This window comes from Danio rerio, chromosome 8, assembly GCF_052040795.2.
Source record: "Danio rerio strain M-AB ecotype USA chromosome 8, GRCz13ab, whole genome shotgun sequence".
NCBI classification, from domain to species: domain Eukaryota; kingdom Metazoa; phylum Chordata; class Actinopteri; order Cypriniformes; family Danionidae; genus Danio; species Danio rerio.
In genome coordinates, this window is record NC_141028.1 from 37,472,665 (window position 1) to 37,494,017 (window position 21,353).

The window sequence follows — 21,353 nt, forward strand, 5'->3', positions numbered from 1 at the left end:
GATTAAGTTAAATAATTACAATTAAATGCACTACTACTACTACATCAACAACTACTACAACTACTACTACTAATAAAAATAATAACAACAACATTAAACACACCTCATCAGAGAGTTGTGGGTCACGTACTGGAGCAGAGCAGTTCTCTCCTTCTGTCATACGGTCATACTTCAGCAAAGCTGAATAAAAAAAATAAAAAAAAAAATATTAGTTAGACAGCAGTACTCAAGGGTCCCGGTCCCCACTATGTCAGACCTTACTGTGTGTATTCAGGACTAAGTGTGTTTCACAGCTTCTCTAACATGCCTCTGGTCCCCACAATGTTACACTAGTGCATGGGTTCACCAATTAGGACACACACTCTATTTCATTTCTAGATTTTGATTAAGAAAATAATTACAATTAAATGCACTACTACTACAACAACAACTACTACAACTACTACTACTACTACTACTACTACTAATAAAAATAACAACAACATTAAACACACCTTATCAGAGTTGTGGGTCACGTACTGGAGCAGAGCAGTTCTCTTCCTCTGTCATATGGTCATCCTTCAATATAAGCTGAAAATAAAAAAATTTATATTAGTTAGACAGTAGTACTCAAGGGTTCCGGTCCCCACTATGTCAGACCGTACTGAGTGTGTATTCAGGACTAAGTGTGTTTCACAGTTTCTCTAACATGCCTCTGGTCCCCACAATGTTACACTAGTGCATACGTTCACCAATTAGGACACACACTTCTACTTCTACTACTACTACTAATAATAATAATTATTATTATTAAATTTAAACACACCTCATCAGAGGGTTGTGGGTCTCCTACTGGAGCAGAGCAGTTCTCTTCTTCTCGTCATATGATCATACTTCAATGAAAGCTGAATATAAAAAACACAAAATAATAATTAGACAGTAGTACTCAGGGCTCCTGGTCCCCACTATGTCAGACCGTACTGTGTGTGTATTGAGGACTAAGTGTGTTTCACAGCTTCTCTAACATGCCTCTGGTCCCCACAATGTTACACTATTGCATATGTTCATAAATTAGGACACACACTAAGTTAAATAATTACAATTAAATGCACTACTACAGCAACAACATCTACTACTACTACTACTACTACTACTACTAATAATAATAATAATACTAATAAACATACCTCATCAGAGAGTTGTCGGAGCAGTTTTCTTCTGCAGTCATATGGGCATCCTTCAATGAAAGCTATTTAAAAACAGCTTTGTTATATAAGTCATGTCATGACTATAAAGCTTTCATGACAGTCTTATGAACCCCCCTTTAAAGTAAAGCATTACCCAATTAATTAAACTTTTTTACCCATTAAGACAAGAAGAAGATATTAAGAGATTGATTTCATTATCTCTTATGGATGATGCAAACTCTTTATTTTTGAACAGATTTACCCTTAATCTATATTAACATTAAAAAACTCTTAGCTTTGCTGAATGTATTAAGGATTAATGTATTAAGTAATCAAAATGTCAAACCTTTCTCCAAGGCCAATCACATGCGCCATAGTCAAACGTTATTTCCTCTCCAAAGAAAATATCCCTGATTGCAAAAAGGCACAAATGAGGTTTTCTCTGAACAACGATCTTATTGACAGTGCAGTTAGGGTGCAGATCGTCCTCATGATCGGCATCAATGCTGCAAAACTAAGAGAAAAGAGCAAGCAACATTTTAATTATGCCCTCTCATAGCAATAAAAAGCTAAACTATGGCATGAATACAAACACAATGAATGTAATATATACATGTACATTTGAATGGGGAAAACACTTAACCACCTGTTCTTGTTTTACCATATAAAGTCAAACATAAAGACAGTATTTTTATTATATCTCATATATGCTTTGCTTCCACAAGCTCTATCATTTGTACTCAACCACAAAACTTCCTTTAATAAATGTGGACAACTCAAACTCTGACCTAAAAGATTTAATGAAATGTGTAGGGTTCAAAAACTACAAAAACCTCACATTAGCATCCTCTCTGTGTGTGAATTATAAATACAGTAAACCTTTTGAAGTGGATCAGAACCTTTCCTCAATGTTGTTCTAATACTATTGAACACCTGTTCTTCTTTCTTAGGACAGTTTTAAAGAACTTTTTTTCCACTTCGATTGTTTACAGGTCACACTTTACAATTAGGTTTTATTAGTTAATGTACTTACTAACATGACCTAGTAATGAACAATGCATGTACAGCATTTATTAATCAGTTTAACATTTACTAATTACTAATGCATTATTCAAATCTACATTCATGCTTGTACCAGTAATAATGCATTGCAATAATTAATGCATTGTGCGTGTTCAACTAGTAATGAACAACTTTATTTTCATTTACTAAAGTTAACAAACATGAACAAATACTGTAATAAAGTATTATTTATTGTTCATGTTAGTAAATGCATTAACCAGCATTAACTAATTTAACCTTATTGTAAAAGGCTACCAGTTGACAGCAAATAAATAAATAAAACACACACAGTGAACATTTATGTATTATAATTATTTATCTAAAATAAAACGTTTCTACACGTCATAGAACAATAAATTAAGTACATTTCTAGGACCAGATAGCCCCACATTTTAATTATAACCTCTAACGTTATATTACTACATTAACGTATAAATAGTATATAATAGTGTTATTTCAGGATTAACGTTAAATGTTTAAAGCAATTAACCATTTAAAAAGTACGATACAAGAACTATGAAAACATACCTTAGTAACCTTCTATATATTCGGTTTCCAGTGAATGGGTCTTGTCAGTGGAGCTGGTGATGTGTTTCTCCGCATCTTTTAATGGTTTTATCCTCCGTCGATCCATTTAGCCGCCCGGTGATTGGTGACTGTCTGACCGCGGCTCATGCACTCCACCCCGGCCTCTGACTCACGTAGCACCGGGCAGTTAGCACGTTAGCACATTAGCGCGAGTAACTTTTACTCGTGTAAACAAGTTAAATTACATACCGAACTGTAGTTTGTGTCTTATCAGTGTTATATTAATACGTAATTTGAAACAACATCGATTAAAACACCCAGGAAATTCGTTAAAACATTTAATTAACTATACCTGATAACTGTCAAAATATGCAACATAAGTATTTGTCATATAACCTATTTTATTACATTATGATGGTGAAAAACATTCTAACTTACCCAAAAATTCGAATAATTTGATGATAGATGTTAATTAAGTTGATTAAAGTCGGATTCACTTATGAGATTGCGCATGTGCAGTAGGCAGAGTGTGTGAATTGCGTCAAGTGTGTGTCAGGGTGCAGTACCGCCATCCGACTACAGGACCGCTATAGAGCAGTGCGCCGACACACACTTACACACTCAATTCAGGTAAATGGTCAAGGTGGGGATCAGTGAAAAAACTGCACTAGGCATATCAGCAACGCCCCCTGAGTCTTTTAAAGGCAAAACATAGTGGGGACCGGGCGATCGGTCAGAACGCACAGAGACGAGCTTTTGTGCAAAAATGAACTTAAAGGTGCCTTTAAAAAAGTGTCAAAGTACTTTTGAAAACAAAAAAGCAAACCCCCAATAGGTGGCAGCAAGAGGCCGCTTTATTTGAGTAAAGCATTGAACGATTCATTCAGCCAAAGAAGCCAATAGGATGAACGGACAGTTGAATCAATCCCTGAATCATCGACTCACCCGAGTCTTCTTGGCGAAGGCCTGAATCGTTCGTGCAGGGAAACGTCGCTGTGTATTATTCAGAGATGGCCAACTGTTCTGCTGTTTATTTTATTATACTTATCGCAATGATTTTACTACTACTATCAATAAAATTAATATTAATAATGATAATATTGCCGGAAGTTGTACAGCGCATGCGTCACGTGTTCATCATCAGCATCCATGACAACCGTCCTGTGGCTGTTGTTTGAATCTCGCTGTGTCGATTGGCATCTGATCTCTGCGTCCTCCGTGACAATTTTTCCAGATTATCGATATTATTGATCGTTGGATACGTCGATTGATCGCCTGCTGTTCCCATCACTCAGGTTTGACCCTTTTTATTACGCTGTGCTTTGTGTTTGTGTTCAGTATGTCTTGTGTTCACTACAGGTTCCAGAGTCGACTCACCTACGACTCGCTCCAGTTTGAAGGCCTCAACATCAGCGCGGGGGAGCTGAAGCGGCAGATCATGAGGAGCAAGAGGCTGAAGTTCTGCCAGCTGAAGATCAGCAACGCCCAGACTGATGAAGGTGAGTTGAGGAAAAGACACTTCAACTGTTCTACGCTAACATTAGATGCGTTACATCAGACACTTCTGGAAGCTGTAAGGTGGTGCTGATGCTGACATGTAGGGATGTTTTGGCTGTTTTAAAAGGCTAATGGCTCTCAAAGTATACCGTGCTCCATAATTATGTGCTGATTCTGATTTTATTTTGCTGTCAGAATACACAGATGATGCTCTCATCCCTAAAAACACGTCGGTCATCATCAGACGGATCCCTGCGGCGGGACTGAAGTCCTCAAACAGAAGATTTGTTGGGTAAGTGCTGTGAAATGAGCACACGCGTCCTCTGTTAGATGTTATATGAAGACTCCTGGTCTGTCCCTGGTGTTTTAGTCACACAAGCTCCTTTGTTTTGCAGACATCAAGCTGGACGCTGGCGTGAACCTTCACCTAGAGCTGATCCTTCACTCCTCTCACTGGAGCAGTTGTTGAAGGTATTGAACAAATGAATAGCACAATAGCAATGTAAAGCACACAATATACGCACACGCACTCAGCTTCTTAGGGAGATTTGAGATTGTTTGAAGGGTTGAGGGTGAAAAAGATTCAAATGTGCAAATGCCTGTGAAACAGACTGAGAATCTGGCTGAGGCAAAGGCGTCAGAGGAGGACAAGCTGAAAGCGGTGATGTACCAGTCCAGCCTGTGCTACTACTCCAGCAGGTGAGCGTTCAGACACTGACAGGTTTGCTTTGTGAGAGATGTCTGAGCTGATTCTCATGGTTCTGATGTTCACTAGTGAGGCCATGAGGCTGCTTGGGATCCCGGGACACCACATTAGGCACTGCCCCACTAATGTGGTAACTGGGTTTTCCAAGCTCACGGTTGCTGTGAACTTGAGCTCTTGTCCTCATCAGTCAGATTGTTTGCTCAGAGTTTGACTGTCACTCCTCAATTCACAGGGCAGCCGCTCCGCGCCGCACAAGCGCATCCGGAAGAGCACAGGGATTCCCCGCAGCTTCCTGTTGGAGGTGGACGACCCAGACCGAAAGGGAGTCATGATAGACGGCAGCGGCCGATACGTCATTCCCATCATAGACGCGTGAGTAAACTGTACTTGGCATAGCCGCATGTTCTAGTGTTTGTCCAAATCTCACATGATGTCTGCTTGTGTGTGTTTGCGCTCGATCTGTTCAGTGAGGCCTATGCTGCTGAGAAGAGAAAGAGGCCGTCCTTCTCCTGCCAGACCGAGCCTTTGCCCTCCTCGTCCTCAGCAGGTGCGGCATCTTCGGTCCGGGACGCCGGAGGGAAACGGTCCCGCTCCCCATCTTCACCAGAGACGCGCGGCGACCAGAAGAGACCACGTCGCTGAGAGACCTTCATCCAAGAGACCTGGAGCCGACGTGTAAATATTGTACATAGTTTATTAATAAAAGATAATAAAGATTATAGCCGCATGAACTGTGTGGACTGGTTAACCTTCACTCCAGCAGTGCAACACACACACACACACACACACACACACACACACACACGAATGAATTCATAAACACAATATCATGAAGTTTTGCTTTAATTTAGGAAAAGAGAAACTCTTCTGGGCTAAAATCTGATGGGTTTTTTTCAGCGTTCTTACTTCAGTCTTTAATGTCAGGTGATCCTTCAAATGTCAGTGTAAAGTGTTGAGTACACTATTAGTGCTCAGTCGTGTTTTTCATAGTTACCAGTGCCGATGGAGTTTTTTGAAGCGTCATATTCTGCTGGAAACGTTTCATTTGAATGGTAATGTCCCATAAGCGGAGGTCTTGTGAGTAACTTCACAAGTCGGTCAAAGTCTACACCGGTGACAAGCTCATCTACTCCCAGAACCTGCTACTCTCTACCTACACGTTGTCAGCTGATGTTTCAAAACCTCAACACTCGCATACAGAACAGCCTCAGCGTCTGCACCACTTATCGGCACTAGCTGCAAGTCTACACCCCCTCTGTCCAGAAGTGAGCACAGCCTCTTGGTACCATCCCAGCAAGCATTTTTTTGGGGTGTTTAAAGGTGCCAACTGACCATCAAAAGTAAAAATGACTCATTTTATCTCATCCCAACAGGGAAACCACCAACAATAAAGAATGAGTTACTATCTGGTGTCATGGCTTTGCAATTAAAACAAGTTTAGTTATAATGGAGGTCATTGGGGGCAAAAAACAGCCACTTGAACAATATGAACAATACATAAGGGTTAAAAGTCTAATAGACGGCTTGGTTAAAACCAGGCTAAATCTAGGCTGTCAGTGAGTGTGCACCCCTAACCCCGCCTCTCACAGTGACCTCACTAGCTCCGCTGAGTGCTTTGTGTCTCAGATTGCATGCAAGTCTGCAGCCAGATACTGCTGGAAGCTAGTCATCAAATACACAGGAACGAATGACTACACGTGTCAATCTGTCTATTAAACTATCTAATCTGTCTAGTCAGTCTTTTATTATCTTTTATATGCAAAAATATTCATTCATAAAAACATATGTATATATGAACACTGGGTCAAATAGGGTCCGTGCATTTTAAATCTAATAACAAAATTAACCCAATGTTGGTTTTGTCCATATTTAAATGAACGTGTGTAAACGCACGCTTTGATCAAACCTTTTATTCCCCTTGATGATATTGTGCTTTTTTTTCCCCTCAATGCCCTCCAAAGTTTCAATGTTTGGCCGTGTCTGCCATATCTGTTTTGTTTAAAAAAAAAAAAAGGAATGCATCGGTTCCTGCATGTAGAATTCAGAAATCTCATGGCATTGAAAGAAAACTGGCAGCAGTTGAGTGCCGAGGTCAAAGGTCAGATGAGCAGGCATCACACCTGATAAACACCTGGGGCAACTGTACAGTAAAAAAAAAAAAAAAACAACAAGATTAAGAAATATTGCTTTAATTTGAGAGAGACAAAAAAAACTCTTCCGTGTTAAAATTTGATGTTCCTCCAGCGTTCTTACGTCAGTCTTTAATGTCAGGTGATCCTTCAAATGTCAGTGTAAATTGTTGAGTGTACCATTAGTGCTCAGTCGTGTTTTTCATAGTTACCAGTGCCGATGGAGTTTTTTTTTTTTAGAGCGTCATATTCTGCTGGAAAAGTTTCATTTTAATGGTAATATGCCATGAGCGGAGGTGTATGAGTAACTTCACAAGTTGACCATAGTCCAGAGCGATGACATGCTCATCTACTCCCAGAACCTGGCAGAACGAAATGTTGCAGCTCGTCCGGTCTTCAATGATGAGCCCAAAAGAGGCCACTTCACAGAGCCGGCCCAAGGCTTAAGAGAACTGAGAGGCAGGACAAGATGGCGGGCTGGACTTGGTTAACTTTAGATTTTACACAAATCTCATTGTTTTGTTTTTCACCTAAAATAGTAATTAAAACATCCAAGATGTGTTTTGCCTCATCAAAATGTGGAATTTGATCAGCAAACTACTCATTCTAAGACAACTATGCCTTGGGCTAAATGACTTGGCTTCAAGTACGATGCCACACGATTCAGAAATGAAGGTACAGACTGCACAAACAGATAAACGACATGATGCATCTCATTTCACCACAACTAAAGGCAGCGACAAAAAAAAAGTCAAGCTCTCACGATGATGACATTTCTCATGCAACCCTTTAGCAAGCCTACATAGTATTTATGCCTAAAAGTCACTGCATGGGTAAATAAGAAACAAGCAACACACACACACACACATATATATATATATATATATATATATATATATATCCATGGGCCACTGTAAAGTAATATGGTTCTGTCATAACGTTTTGAATGAAAATCTGCATTTGGATAAGACACCTTTAGTATAGTTTTGATTTTAAGGCATAATAAAGATCAAATGCAAGTACGAGTGGATTTACATTGAAAATTTCAAACGCATCAAGAAAACCATGTGCTAAGGAAATTTCAAACCATTTGGAACGCACAGAGACGAGCTTTTGTGCAAAAATGAACTTAAAGGTGCCTTTAAAAAAGTGTCAAAGTACTTTTGAAAACAAAAAAGCAAACCCCCAATAGGTGGCAGCAAGAGGCCGCTTTATTTGAGTAAAGCATTGAACGATTCATTCAGCCAAAGAAGCCAATAGGATGAACGGACAGTTGAATCAATCCCTGAATCATCGACTCACCCGAGTCTTCTTGGCGAAGGCCTGAATCGTTCGTGCAGGGAAACGTCGCTGTGTATTATTCAGAGATGGCCAACTGTTCTGCTGTTTATTTTATTATACTTATCGCAATGATTTTACTACTACTATCAATAAAATTAATAATGATAATATTGCCGGAAGTTGTACAGCGCATGCGTCACGTGTTCATCATCAGCATCCATGACAACCGTCCTGTGGCTGTTGTTTGAATCTCGCTGTGTCGATTGGCATCTGATCTCTGCGTCCTCCGTGACAATTTTTCCAGATTATCGATATTATTGATCGTTGGATACGTCGATTGATCGCCTGCTGTTCCCATCACTCAGGTTTGACCCTTTTTATTACGCTGTGCTTTGTGTTTGTGTTCAGTATGTCTTGTGTTCACTACAGGTTCCAGAGTCGACTCACCTACGACTCGCTCCAGTTTGAAGGCCTCAACATCAGCGCGGGGGAGCTGAAGCGGCAGATCATGAGGAGCAAGAGGCTGAAGTTCTGCCAGCTGAAGATCAGCAACGCCCAGACTGATGAAGGTGAGTTGAGGAAAAGACACTTCAACTGTTCTACGCTAACATTAGATGCGTTACATCAGACACTTCTGGAAGCTGTAAGGTGGTGCTGATGCTGACATGTAGGGATGTTTTGGCTGTTTTAAAAGGCTAATGGCTCTCAAAGTATACCGTGCTCCATAATTATGTGCTGATTCTGATTTTATTTTGCTGTCAGAATACACAGATGATGCTCTCATCCCTAAAAACACGTCGGTCATCATCAGACGGATCCCTGCGGCGGGACTGAAGTCCTCAAACAGAAGATTTGTTGGGTGAGTGCTGTGAAATGAGCACACGCGTCCTCTGTTAGATGTTATATGAAGACTCCTGGTCTGTCCCTGGTGTTTTAGTCACACAAGCTCCTTTGTTTTGCAGACATCAAGCTGGACGCTGGCGTGAACCTTCACCTAGAGCTGATCCTTCACTCCTCTCACTGGAGCAGTTGTTGAAGGTATTGAACAAATGAATAGCACAATAGCAATGTAAAGCACACAATATACGCACACGCACTCAGCTTCTTAGGGAGATTTGAGATTGTTTGAAGGGTTGAGGGTGAAAAAGATTCAAATGTGCAAATGCCTGTGAAACAGACTGAGAATCTGGCTGAGGCAAAGGCGTCAGAGGAGGACAAGCTGAAAGCGGTGATGTACCAGTCCAGCCTGTGCTACTACTCCAGCAGGTGAGCGTTCAGACACTGACAGGTTTGCTTTGTGAGAGATGTCTGAGCTGATTCTCATGGTTCTGATGTTCACTAGTGAGGCCATGAGGCTGCTTGGGATCCCGGGACACCACATTAGGCACTGCCCCACTAATGTGGTAACTGGGTTTTCCAAGCTCACGGTTGCTGTGAACTTGAGCTCTTGTCCTCATCAGTCAGATTGTTTGCTCAGAGTTTGACTGTCACTCCTCAATTCACAGGGCAGCCGCTCCGCGCCGCACAAGCGCATCCGGAAGAGCACAGGGATTCCCCGCAGCTTCCTGTTGGAGGTGGACGACCCAGACCGAAAGGGAGTCATGATAGACGGCAGCGGCCGATACGTCATTCCCATCATAGACGCGTGAGTAAACTGTACTTGGCATAGCCGCATGTTCTAGTGTTTGTCCAAATCTCACATGATGTCTGCTTGTGTGTGTTTGCGCTCGATCTGTTCAGTGAGGCCTATGCTGCTGAGAAGAGAAAGAGGCCGTCCTTCTCCTGCCAGACCGAGCCTTTGCCCTCCTCGTCCTCAGCAGGTGCGGCATCTTCGGTCCGGGACGCCGGAGGGAAACGGTCCCGCTCCCCATCTTCACCAGAGACGCGCGGCGACCAGAAGAGACCACGTCGCTGAGAGACCTTCATCCAAGAGACCTGGAGCCGACGTGTAAATATTGTACATAGTTTATTAATAAAAGATAATAAAGATTATAGCCGCATGAACTGTGTGGACTGGTTAACCTTCACTCCAGCAGTGCAACACACACATACACACACACACACACACACACACACACACGAATGAATTCATAAACACAATATCATGAAGTTTTGCTTTAATTTAGGAAAAGAGAAACTCTTCTGGGCTAAAATCTGATGGGTTTTTTTCAGCGTTCTTACTTCAGTCTTTAATGTCAGGTGATCCTTCAAATGTCAGTGTAAAGTGTTGAGTACACTATTAGTGCTCAGTCGTGTTTTTCATAGTTACCAGTGCCGATGGAGTTTTTTGAAGCGTCATATTCTGCTGGAAACGTTTCATTTGAATGGTAATGTCCCATAAGCGGAGGTCTTGTGAGTAACTTCACAAGTCGGTCAAAGTCTACACCGGTGACAAGCTCATCTACTCCCAGAACCTGCTACTCTCTACCTACACGTTGTCAGCTGATGTTTCAAAACCTCAACACTCGCATACAGAACAGCCTCAGCGTCTGCACCACTTATCGGCACTAGCTGCAAGTCTACACCCCCTCTGTCCAGAAGTGAGCACAGCCTCTTGGTACCATCCCAGCAAGCATTTTTTTGGGGTGTTTAAAGGTGCCAACTGACCATCAAAAGTAAAAATGACTCATTTTATCTCATCCCAACAGGGAAACCACCAACAATAAAGAATGAGTTACTATCTGGTGTCATGGCTTTGCAATTAAAACAAGTTTAGTTATAATGGAGGTCATTGGGGGCAAAAAACAGCCACTTGAACAATATGAACAATACATAAGGGTTAAAAGTCTAATAGACGGCTTGGTTAAAACCAGGCTAAATCTAGGCTGTCAGTGAGTGTGCACCCCTAACCCCGCCTCTCACAGTGACCTCACTAGCTCCGCTGAGTGCTTTGTGTCTCAGATTGCATGCAAGTCTGCAGCCAGATACTGCTGGAAGCTAGTCATCAAATACACAGGAACGAATGACTACACGTGTCAATCTGTCTATTAAACTATCTAATCTGTCTAGTCAGTCTTTTATTATCTTTTATATGCAAAAATATTCATTCATAAAAACATATGTATATATGAACACTGGGTCAAATAGGGTCCGTGCATTTTAAATCTAATAACAAAATTAACCCAATGTTGGTTTTGTCCATATTTAAATGAACGTGTGTAAACGCACGCTTTGATCAAACCTTTTATTCCCCTTGATGATATTGTGCTTTTTTTTCCCCTCAATGCCCTCCAAAGTTTCAATGTTTGGCCGTGTCTGCCATATCTGTTTTGTTTAAAAAAAAAAAAGGAATGCATCGGTTCCTGCATGTAGAATTCAGAAATCTCATGGCATTGAAAGAAAACTGGCAGCAGTTGAGTGCCGAGGTCAAAGGTCAGATGAGCAGGCATCACACCTGATAAACACCTGGGGCAACTGTACAGTAAAAAAAAAAAAAAAACAACAAGATTAAGAAATATTGCTTTAATTTGAGAGAGACAAAAAAAACTCTTCCGTGTTAAAATTTGATGTTCCTCCAGCGTTCTTACGTCAGTCTTTAATGTCAGGTGATCCTTCAAATGTCAGTGTAAATTGTTGAGTGTACCATTAGTGCTCAGTCGTGTTTTTCATAGTTACCAGTGCCGATGGAGTTTTTTTTTTTTAGAGCGTCATATTCTGCTGGAAAAGTTTCATTTTAATGGTAATATGCCATGAGCGGAGGTGTATGAGTAACTTCACAAGTTGACCATAGTCTAGAGCGATGACATGCTCATCTACTCCCAGAACCTGGCAGAACGAAATGTTGCAGCTCGTCCGGTCTTCAATGATGAGCCCAAAAGAGGCCACTTCACAGAGCCGGCCCAAGGCTTAAGAGAACTGAGAGGCAGGACAAGATGGCGGGCTGGACTTGGTTAACTTTAGATTTTACACAAATCTCATTGTTTTGTTTTTCACCTAAAATAGTAATTAAAACATCCAAGATGTGTTTTGCCTCATCAAAATGTGGAATTTGATCAGCAAACTACTCATTCTAAGACAACTATGCCTTGGGCTAAATGACTTGGCTTCAAGTACGATGCCACACGATTCAGAAATGAAGGTACAGACTGCACAAACAGATAAACGACATGATGCATCTCATTTCACCACAACTAAAGGCAGCGACAAAAAAAAAGTCAAGCTCTCACGATGATGACATTTCTCATGCAACCCTTTAGCAAGCCTACATAGTATTTATGCCTAAAAGTCACTGCATGGGTAAATAAGAAACAAGCAACACACACACACACATATATATATATATATATATATATATATATATATATATCCATGGGCCACTGTAAAGTAATATGGTTCTGTCATAACGTTTTGAATGAAAATCTGCATTTGGATAAGACACCTTTAGTATAGTTTTGATTTTAAGGCATAATAAAGATCAAATGCAAGTACGAGTGGATTTACATTGAAAATTTCAAACGCATCAAGAAAACCATGTGCTAAGGAAATTTCAAACCATTTGGAACGCACAGAGACGAGCTTTTGTGCAAAAATGAACTTAAAGGTGCCTTTAAAAAAGTGTCAAAGTACTTTTGAAAACAAAAAAGCAAACCCCCAATAGGTGGCAGCAAGAGGCCGCTTTATTTGAGTAAAGCATTGAACGATTCATTCAGCCAAAGAAGCCAATAGGATGAACGGACAGTTGAATCAATCCCTGAATCATCGACTCACCCGAGTCTTCTTGGCGAAGGCCTGAATCGTTCGTGCAGGGAAACGTCGCTGTGTATTATTCAGAGATGGCCAACTGTTCTGCTGTTTATTTTATTATACTTATCGCAATGATTTTACTACTACTATCAATAAAATTAATATTAATAATGATAATATTGCCGGAAGTTGTACAGCGCATGCGTCACGTGTTCATCATCAGCATCCATGACAACCGTCCTGTGGGTGTTGTTTGAATCTCGCTGTGTCGATTGGCATCTGATCTCTGCGTCCTCCGTGACAATTTTTCCAGATTATCGATATTATTGATCGTTGGATACGTCGATTGATCGCCTGCTGTTCCCATCACTCAGGTTTGACCCTTTTTATTACGCTGTGCTTTGTGTTTGTGTTCAGTATGTCTTGTGTTCACTACAGGTTCCAGAGTCGACTCACCTACGACTCGCTCCAGTTTGAAGGCCTCAACATCAGCTGAAGCGGCAGATCATGAGGAGCAAGAGGCTGAAGTTCTGCCAGCTGAAGATCAGCAACGCCCAGACTGATGAAGGTGAGTTGAGGAAAAGACACTTCAACTGTTCTACGCTAACATTAGATGCGTTACATCAGACACTTCTGGAAGCTGTAAGGTGGTGCTGATGCTGACATGTAGGGATGTTTTGGCTGTTTTAAAAGGCTAATGGCTCTCAAAGTATACCGTGCTCCATAATTATGTGCTGATTCTGATTTTATTTTGCTGTCAGAATACACAGATGATGCTCTCATCCCTAAAAACACGTCGGTCATCATCAGACGGATCCCTGCGGCGGGACTGAAGTCCTCAAACAGAAGATTTGTTGGGTAAGTGCTGTGAAATGAGCACACGCGTCCTCTGTTAGATGTTATATGAAGACTCCTGGTCTGTCCCTGGTGTTTTAGTCACACAAGCTCCTTTGTTTTGCAGACATCAAGCTGGACGCTGGCGTGAACCTTCACCTAGAGCTGATCCTTCACTCCTCTCACTGGAGCAGTTGTTGAAGGTATTGAACAAATGAATAGCACAATAGCAATGTAAAGCACACAATATACGCACACGCACTCAGCTTCTTAGGGAGATTTGAGATTGTTTGAAGGGTTGAGGGTGAAAAAGATTCAAATGTGCAAATGCCTGTGAAACAGACTGAGAATCTGGCTGAGGCAAAGGCGTCAGAGGAGGACAAGCTGAAAGCGGTGATGTACCAGTCCAGCCTGTGCTACTACTCCAGCAGGTGAGCGTTCAGACACTGACAGGTTTGCTTTGTGAGAGATGTCTGAGCTGATTCTCATGGTTCTGATGTTCACTAGTGAGGCCATGAGGCTGCTTGGGATCCCGGGACACCACATTAGGCACTGCCCCACTAATGTGGTAACTGGGTTTTCCAAGCTCACGGTTGCTGTGAACTTGAGCTCTTGTCCTCATCAGTCAGATTGTTTGCTCAGAGTTTGACTGTCACTCCTCAATTCACAGGGCAGCCGCTCCGCGCCGCACAAGCGCATCCGGAAGAGCACAGGGATTCCCCGCAGCTTCCTGTTGGAGGTGGACGACCCAGACCGAAAGGGAGTCATGATAGACGGCAGCGGCCGATACGTCATTCCCATCATAGACGTGTGAGTAAACTGTACTTGGCATAGCCGCATGTTCTAGTGTTTGTCCAAATCTCACATGATGTCTGCTTGTGTGTGTTTGCGCTCGATCTGTTCAGTGAGGCCTATGCTGCTGAGAAGAGAAAGAGGCCGTCCTTCTCCTGCCAGACCGAGCCTTTGCCCTCCTCGTCCTCAGCAGGTGCGGCATCTTCGGTCCGGGACGCCGGAGGGAAACGGTCCCGCTCCCCATCTTCACCAGAGACGCGCGGCGACCAGAAGAGACCACGTCGCTGAGAGACCTTCATCCAAGAGACCTGGAGCCGACGTGTAAATATTGTACATAGTTTATTAATAAAAGATAATAAAGATTATAGCCGCATGAACTGTGTGGACTGGTTAACCTTCACTCCAGCAGTGCAACACACACACACACACACACACACACACGAATGAATTCATAAACACAATATCATGAAGTTTTGCTTTAATTTAGGAAAAGAGAAACTCTTCTGGGCTAAAATCTGATGGGTTTTTTTCAGCGTTCTTACTTCAGTCTTTAATGTCAGGTGATCCTTCAAATGTCAGTGTAAAGTGTTGAGTACACTATTAGTGCTCAGTCGTGTTTTTCATAGTTACCAGTGCCGATGGAGTTTTTTAAAGCGTCATATTCTGCTGGAAACGTTTCATTTGAATGGTAATGTCCCATAAGCGGAGGTCTTGTGAGTAACTTCACAAGTCGGTCAAAGTCTACACCGGTGACAAGCTCATCTACTCCCAGAACCTGCTACTCTCTACCTACACGTTGTCAGCTGATGTTTCAAAACCTCAACACTCGCATACAGAACAGCCTCAGCGTCTGCACCTCTTATCGGCACTAGCTGCAAGTCTACACCCCCTCTGTCCAGAAGTGAGCACAGCCTCTTGGTACCATCCCAGCAAGCATTTTTTTGGGGTGTTTAAAGGTGCCAACTGACCATCAAAAGTAAAAATGACTCATTTTATCTCATCCCAACAGGGAAACCACCAACAATAAAGAATGAGTTACTATCTGGTGTCATGGCTTTGCAATTAAAACAAGTTTAGTTATAATGGAGGTCATTGGGGGCAAAAACAGCCACTTGAACAATATGAACAATACATAAGGGTTAAAAGTCTAATAGACGGCTTGGTTAAAACCAGGCTAAATCTAGGCTGTCAGTGAGTGTGCACCCCTAACCCCGCCTCTCACAGTGACCTCACTAGCTCCGCTGAGTGCTTTGTGTCTCAGATTGCATGCAAGTCTGCAGCCAGATACTGCTTGAAGCTAGTCATCAAATACACAGGAACGAATGACTACACGTGTCAATCTGTCTATTAAACTATCTAATCTGTCTAGTCAGTCTTTTATTATCTTTTATATGCAAAAATATTCATTCATAAAAACATATGTATATATGAACACTGGGTCAAATAGGGTCCGTGCATTTTAAATCTAATAACAAAAATAACCCAATGTTGGTTTTGTCCATATTTAAATGAACGTGTGTAAACGCACGCTTTGATCAAACCTTTTATTCCCCTTGATGATATTGTGCTTTTTTTTCCCCCTCAATGCCCTCCAAAGTTTCAATGTTTGGCCGTGTCTGCCATATCTGTTTTGTTTAAAAAAAAAAGGAAAAAAAAGGAATGCATCGGTTCCTGCATGTAGAATTCAGAAATCTCATGGCATTGAAAGAAAACTGGCAGCAGTTAAGTGCCGAGGTCAAAGGTCAGATGAGCAGGCATCACACCTGATTAACACCTGGGGCAACTGTACAGTAAAAAAAAACAAACAAAAAAAACAACAAGATTAAGAAATATTGCTTTAATTTGAGAGAGACAAAAAAAACTCTTCCGTGTTAAAATTTGATTCTTTTTTTTTTTTTTGGAATTTTTTTTTTTTTTATTGCAATAGTAACATTACATTACAACAAATACCGATACAAAACTGAAAGAAGTATAGTACAATCAATAGAAATATTACTTTTTGAAAAAAGTGGATTGTAACAAATTTAGAACAAATATAATAAATGTAAAAGAAATTAAAGGGAACAAGAGAGAGAAAAGAAGAAGAAAAATAAATAATTAAGGGCACATAAAGAAAAATTAAAATATTGCAGAATATTAAATAAACCACATATTTTAGAAGTTTTAATAGCTTTCTTATTGTGAGAGTCTATGATGTTTTTTAAATAAAGAGCTAGTTCTCGTTTAAAAAATAAAAAATTAGGCTTACTATGAGTATATTTGCATTTGTGTATAAAAAACTTTCCAATAAATAAAATGAGGTTTATGCAAAAAGTTGCATTAAGGAATTCTTTTCCTTTAATATATAGCCCCAAAATAACATGACGATAGCTTAAAGAAAAATCACCACAAACCTTTTGGACAATTAAAGAGTTTACATCAGACCAAAAAGATTTAACAGTGGGACACTCCCAAAACAAGTGAGCAACAGATTCAGAAGAGGTTTCACAGAAAGTGCAAGAGATGTCAATGTCATTTTTGAATTTTTGTAAATATTGTTAAAAACCTGTGGGATAAAACCGGGATAAAACCTGTGAATAATTTTAAAAGTTTTTCTTTAATTTTATTTGTTAAAAAAAATTTCTGGGGGAGCGACCAGACATACGACCATTTAATATCATCAAATAGGTTGTTCCAATAAGAAATAGAAGAAGGATTTGTGATGATAAGGTCTAAAAATAAAGATCTGATTTTATGATTGGATTTTTTAGTGGAAAAACAAATAGAACCAACAGCAGTAGAATCAGGACTAAGGGAACAAGCAGAAATCAATGAATTATTATTATTATTATTTCTAAAAAGCATACAGATTTCAGAGGAGATGGCCTTACAAACTATATTAAATTCTTTTTTACATATGTCAAGACTATATCTTGCAGTAAAAACAGAGTAAGTAAATAAATTACCATTACTGTCAAATAACTGCTTTACTAATATCACACCGTTACTGAACCAATTATTAAAGAATATAGATTTCCTCTTATACAAAATATTACAATTGTTCCAAATTAAAAAATTGTGTGGCGAGAAATTGTGCTTATAAACAAGTTTCCAAGCCTGAAGCATTTGCTGATGAAAATTGGAAAGTTTGATAGGCAGTTTGTTAATTGAGAAATTACACATTAATAAAAAGTCAATGCCTCCTAATTGAGAAAAAATAAAATTAGGAATTACATTCCAAATAGAAGATTGATTGTGGAGAAAGCGTTTAAGCCAATTTATTTTTAAGGTATTATTAAGTGAATCAAAATCTATGAAGTTTAAGCCACCCTTATTATAGGAATTTAAAATAACTGATTTTCTAACATAGTGCGTTTTATTCTTCCAAAGAAATTTAAACAGCATTACATCAATCAATTTACAGGTCGGTTTATCTACAAATAAAGAATGAGCCGCATAGGATAACCTAGAGATGCCTTCAGCTTTTGTAAGTAAAGTCCTACCTTTTAAAGATAAATCTCTTAGTAACCAAACATTAAATTTTTTTTGTTTTTTCTAATTTGGGTCAAAGTTTTCCTTACATCTTAGTTTTATGTCTTTTGTTATTCTAATTCCTAAATATTTTACATTCTCTTTGACAGGAATATTATAAATAGAGGTGGCAACACATTTTTTAATCGGAAGCAACTCACACTTATCAATATTAAGCTGAAGGCCAGAAGCATTAGTAAAAAACTGAAGAGACTTTAAAGCAATTGGGATTGTCGTAAATTCGACGTCTAATCAATTAGAAATTATCAGACCAGAGGTTTTGAATATCAGAAAATAGACTTTATTCTCCATAATAAAGCCGAGAAAGAGCAGAGCAGACCCCAGAGCATTCTGAAGTCTCTCCTGCACCTTCTAAACTTTCAGTGTGTTTGTTACAATTTTTATACAGGATTATTTGACACACCCCTAAGTCTCTTTTTAACTCTTGACCATTTTTGAATAGGTTTCTAGTCTAAGGGGTCCTGCTATTCTTGGCTCTCAGCCCACTAGCTCATGTCAGCAGAGATGTTACAGGTCTATGTCAGCAAAGTATAGATGCAACTTATGCAAAAGGATTAAGTGTTTACATACATTGTCATGAAAGCATAATCACTTGATAATATGTTACTCATTCTAACTTCTGACACATATAGCTTCATAGAAGTATTTAACATATATAATCAGTGCTTTACATATTCAGTTATTCTACACAATCAGTCACTCAGCCTTCTCCTAGTGTTGCTTCTGTGCAGGCACTCTCATCTTACACAGACATATCACTGTATTTTTAACACACGCTGGCATGTTTGCTGCATACATTTTGAGAAGAGAAAATTAACTGCTTTACACTTAGAAAATACTTCACACTGAGAGAATAGAAATCTTCTTCAATCCCTCCTCTAAAGACTTTAGTCTTAATATTATTGTCTTTTAACCCAAAGTGCAATTTCATAATCCAGTTCTCTTAATTACCTCTATCTAGTGACTGATATTAGCCACATAGCTGTTATCAATTGACCAGATTATGCCACCGTACTTTGACAGAAGTCCAGCCAAACATCTCCCCTCTCACTTGATTTGAAGGAAGTAAAAGACTGTACTCTGTTTTTCTCTTAACACATCAAAGACAACAATGTTTTGAGCATAAGTATTCAGTTGGTTCAGTGCTAGCTGCTAGTTTTCACACTCATGTAGAATATACTGAAGTGATATTATAATAAATATGCAAACAAAATCAATATGCAAACGTAAAAAGCATCAAATGTTGATCTTGATCTTTGCTCATCCTTGTTTCTCTTCTTGTAAGCTATCAGCATCTTCATTAAACTTTGAAAAGATGTTGATGGAGATGTGTGGTTAAGAGTCTGAGTTCTGAAATCTGCAGTTGTGCATTCATCATCCCTTGACTTGTGGCACTGCTGTATGTGGTACTCAGGCACATTATCAGAATCACTCTTTACTTTGCTCTGATAACCTCTTGCTTCCACACGTTGCACTTAGTAGTTTAGAACTTTGGAATATTTAGGCTCCTCTGTTTCCGGTCAGCTTTCCCTTGCTGGAGTTGTTCCCTTTCGCTCCTTTGAGGCATTGGTACCTCATCAATGGCATCCCCTTTGGCAGCTGTTGGATTTGCCCTCATCCAGATATGGTCCTTTCCTCCTGAGCTCTCCAGAGCATCCACAGATAGACTCAATCACCTAGACCAATTGGACCTTGTATCACTGCTCTCTCACATGGCTCCTTTCTGGTTTCCTGCACAGATATCGCTATGCACATGGCAATTATTTGTTTCTTCATAAAAGTCCCTACTGCATTAGACATCTTTGCAAACCATTCCAAGAGTTATGTGCATGGTTATAGGTGAGATTATATGCCAGGTTTTATGCAAAGTTTCATGTGGTTTCTTGCAAGGGTCATGCTGTTTCTTGCAAGGTTTCTTTCATGGTTTCTTTCAAGGTTTCTTTCAAGGGTCGACCCAAGAGTAGTTCATGCGATGCAGTGTTAGATGCCTGTTTCTGTCAGTTTCCATGCCATCACTCACCAATGCACTTGTTAGCAAATTAATCCCATTAAGTTTATTATTTTCACATATTTCATTGAGCGTTGGTCTTGATGGATCATCTTCATCTCTTTCAGCCATTTCTGGTAATTGAGCATAATACAATTATTCTCTCTTTTGCTTTATTCATAATTTTTCATACTCCTTTAGATGTTTTTATTTATTGATCATTCATTAACTTCATGAATGCAAACCCATTATGAACTTATTTCTGAAGGCATTTCAAAATTTAGGAAGTACTTCTTTTGTCACAGATGTAATAACTATCCCTGCTTCATAATCTGCTCCTGATGCTACCTCTAATCATCTACTCATCATAGTTTCTCAACTGTGCTTGTTTACAGAATAATTATCTATCCAGTCAACACCAAAAACAGTCATCATCTCACTGTTTGGAGCAATGGTCTCCAGTCAAGTATTTTAAATGAACTAGATCTTTGTGAAGCTGTAGATAATTCAATCATCCACCTATTGTGACAGTGTTCATCCTAAGATATTTTCCCTAATTTTAACCCTTTATGCATTCTGGTGTATACAGTGTTTGCTATTCATCAAGCTACACAAGTACAAACAAGTTTCTACCCTCCTCTGGTAGTTACCTAAAATGAACTCAATAGAAACTAAGCACTTAATATATTTACCATCCAAAAGAACATATCTTCACATACAATATGAACTTCAGCTGGAAAATCTTCTCCTATTGATTGCTCTTAAATCATATTATCAACATTAAGCCTCTTTTATCTGTCTTGATTAACCATTTATTTCAATTATCAATTTAACTTCAATTAAATATTATTAGTTACTTATAATTTATTACTACTTTAAATTTAAATAGAAATGTCTAGGACAGATTGCATATTACATTATCTAGATGTTTCTATTAGTGCTCTTATATTTTTACACGTTTCAATAGAGTTTTATACCTATTTCAGCATTTAGTGGTTTTCTTTCTGGGCAGATTCTGCATCTAATCCATTTTAACCTCACTGTGCTGGCTGATTTTATCTGCATCTCAGTCCTGTAATGACAATCATTTAGTTGGAATTTGACACTTCTTTCCTTTACTCATTTATTTTCTGATCTATATAATAATTCTTTTTTTT

The 21,353-nt window shown here is 39.6% G+C and overlaps 2 protein-coding genes, 1 long non-coding RNA gene and 1 pseudogene across 6 annotated transcripts in view; 3 read left to right on the forward strand and 1 right to left on the reverse strand.

Moving 5' to 3' along the window:
* Positions 1 to 21,353, reverse strand: part of LOC141375869 (uncharacterized) — a 178,411-nt gene that overhangs the window by 110,675 nt on the left and 46,383 nt on the right. The gene's annotated exons all lie outside the window — the stretch shown is intronic.
* LOC141375678 (E3 ubiquitin-protein ligase RBBP6-like) lies at positions 3,922 to 5,703 on the forward strand. Of its 2 annotated transcripts, XM_087264946.2 has the most exons (7): positions 3,922 to 4,255; positions 4,449 to 4,545; positions 4,649 to 4,724; positions 4,864 to 4,952; positions 5,029 to 5,089; positions 5,192 to 5,331; positions 5,427 to 5,703. In XM_087264946.2, the coding sequence occupies exons 1-7, from the start codon at positions 4,096 to 4,098 to the stop codon at positions 5,599 to 5,601; spliced, it is 798 nt and encodes a 265-aa protein (XP_087121072.1). In that variant the 5' UTR covers positions 3,922 to 4,095; the 3' UTR covers positions 5,602 to 5,703. The 2 variants fall into 2 exon arrangements, with proteins under 2 accessions (XP_087121072.1, XP_087121073.1); XM_087264947.2 differs by lacking the exon at positions 5,029 to 5,089 and having other exon boundaries at positions 5,427 to 5,697.
* LOC141375729 (E3 ubiquitin-protein ligase RBBP6-like) lies at positions 8,605 to 10,369 on the forward strand. 2 transcript variants are annotated; one of them, XM_087264941.1, is made up of 7 exons: positions 8,605 to 8,938; positions 9,132 to 9,228; positions 9,332 to 9,407; positions 9,547 to 9,635; positions 9,712 to 9,772; positions 9,875 to 10,014; positions 10,110 to 10,369. In XM_087264941.1, the coding sequence occupies exons 1-7, from the start codon at positions 8,779 to 8,781 to the stop codon at positions 10,282 to 10,284; spliced, it is 798 nt and encodes a 265-aa protein (XP_087121067.1). In that variant the 5' UTR covers positions 8,605 to 8,778; the 3' UTR covers positions 10,285 to 10,369. The 2 variants fall into 2 exon arrangements, with proteins under 2 accessions (XP_087121067.1, XP_087121069.1); XM_087264943.1 differs by lacking the exon at positions 9,712 to 9,772.
* LOC147842741 (E3 ubiquitin-protein ligase RBBP6-like) lies at positions 13,297 to 16,308 on the forward strand (annotated as a pseudogene). Its single transcript, XR_015498114.1, has 7 exons — positions 13,297 to 13,620; positions 13,814 to 13,910; positions 14,014 to 14,089; positions 14,229 to 14,317; positions 14,394 to 14,454; positions 14,557 to 14,696; positions 14,792 to 16,308. The product of XR_015498114.1 is annotated as an E3 ubiquitin-protein ligase RBBP6-like (transcript).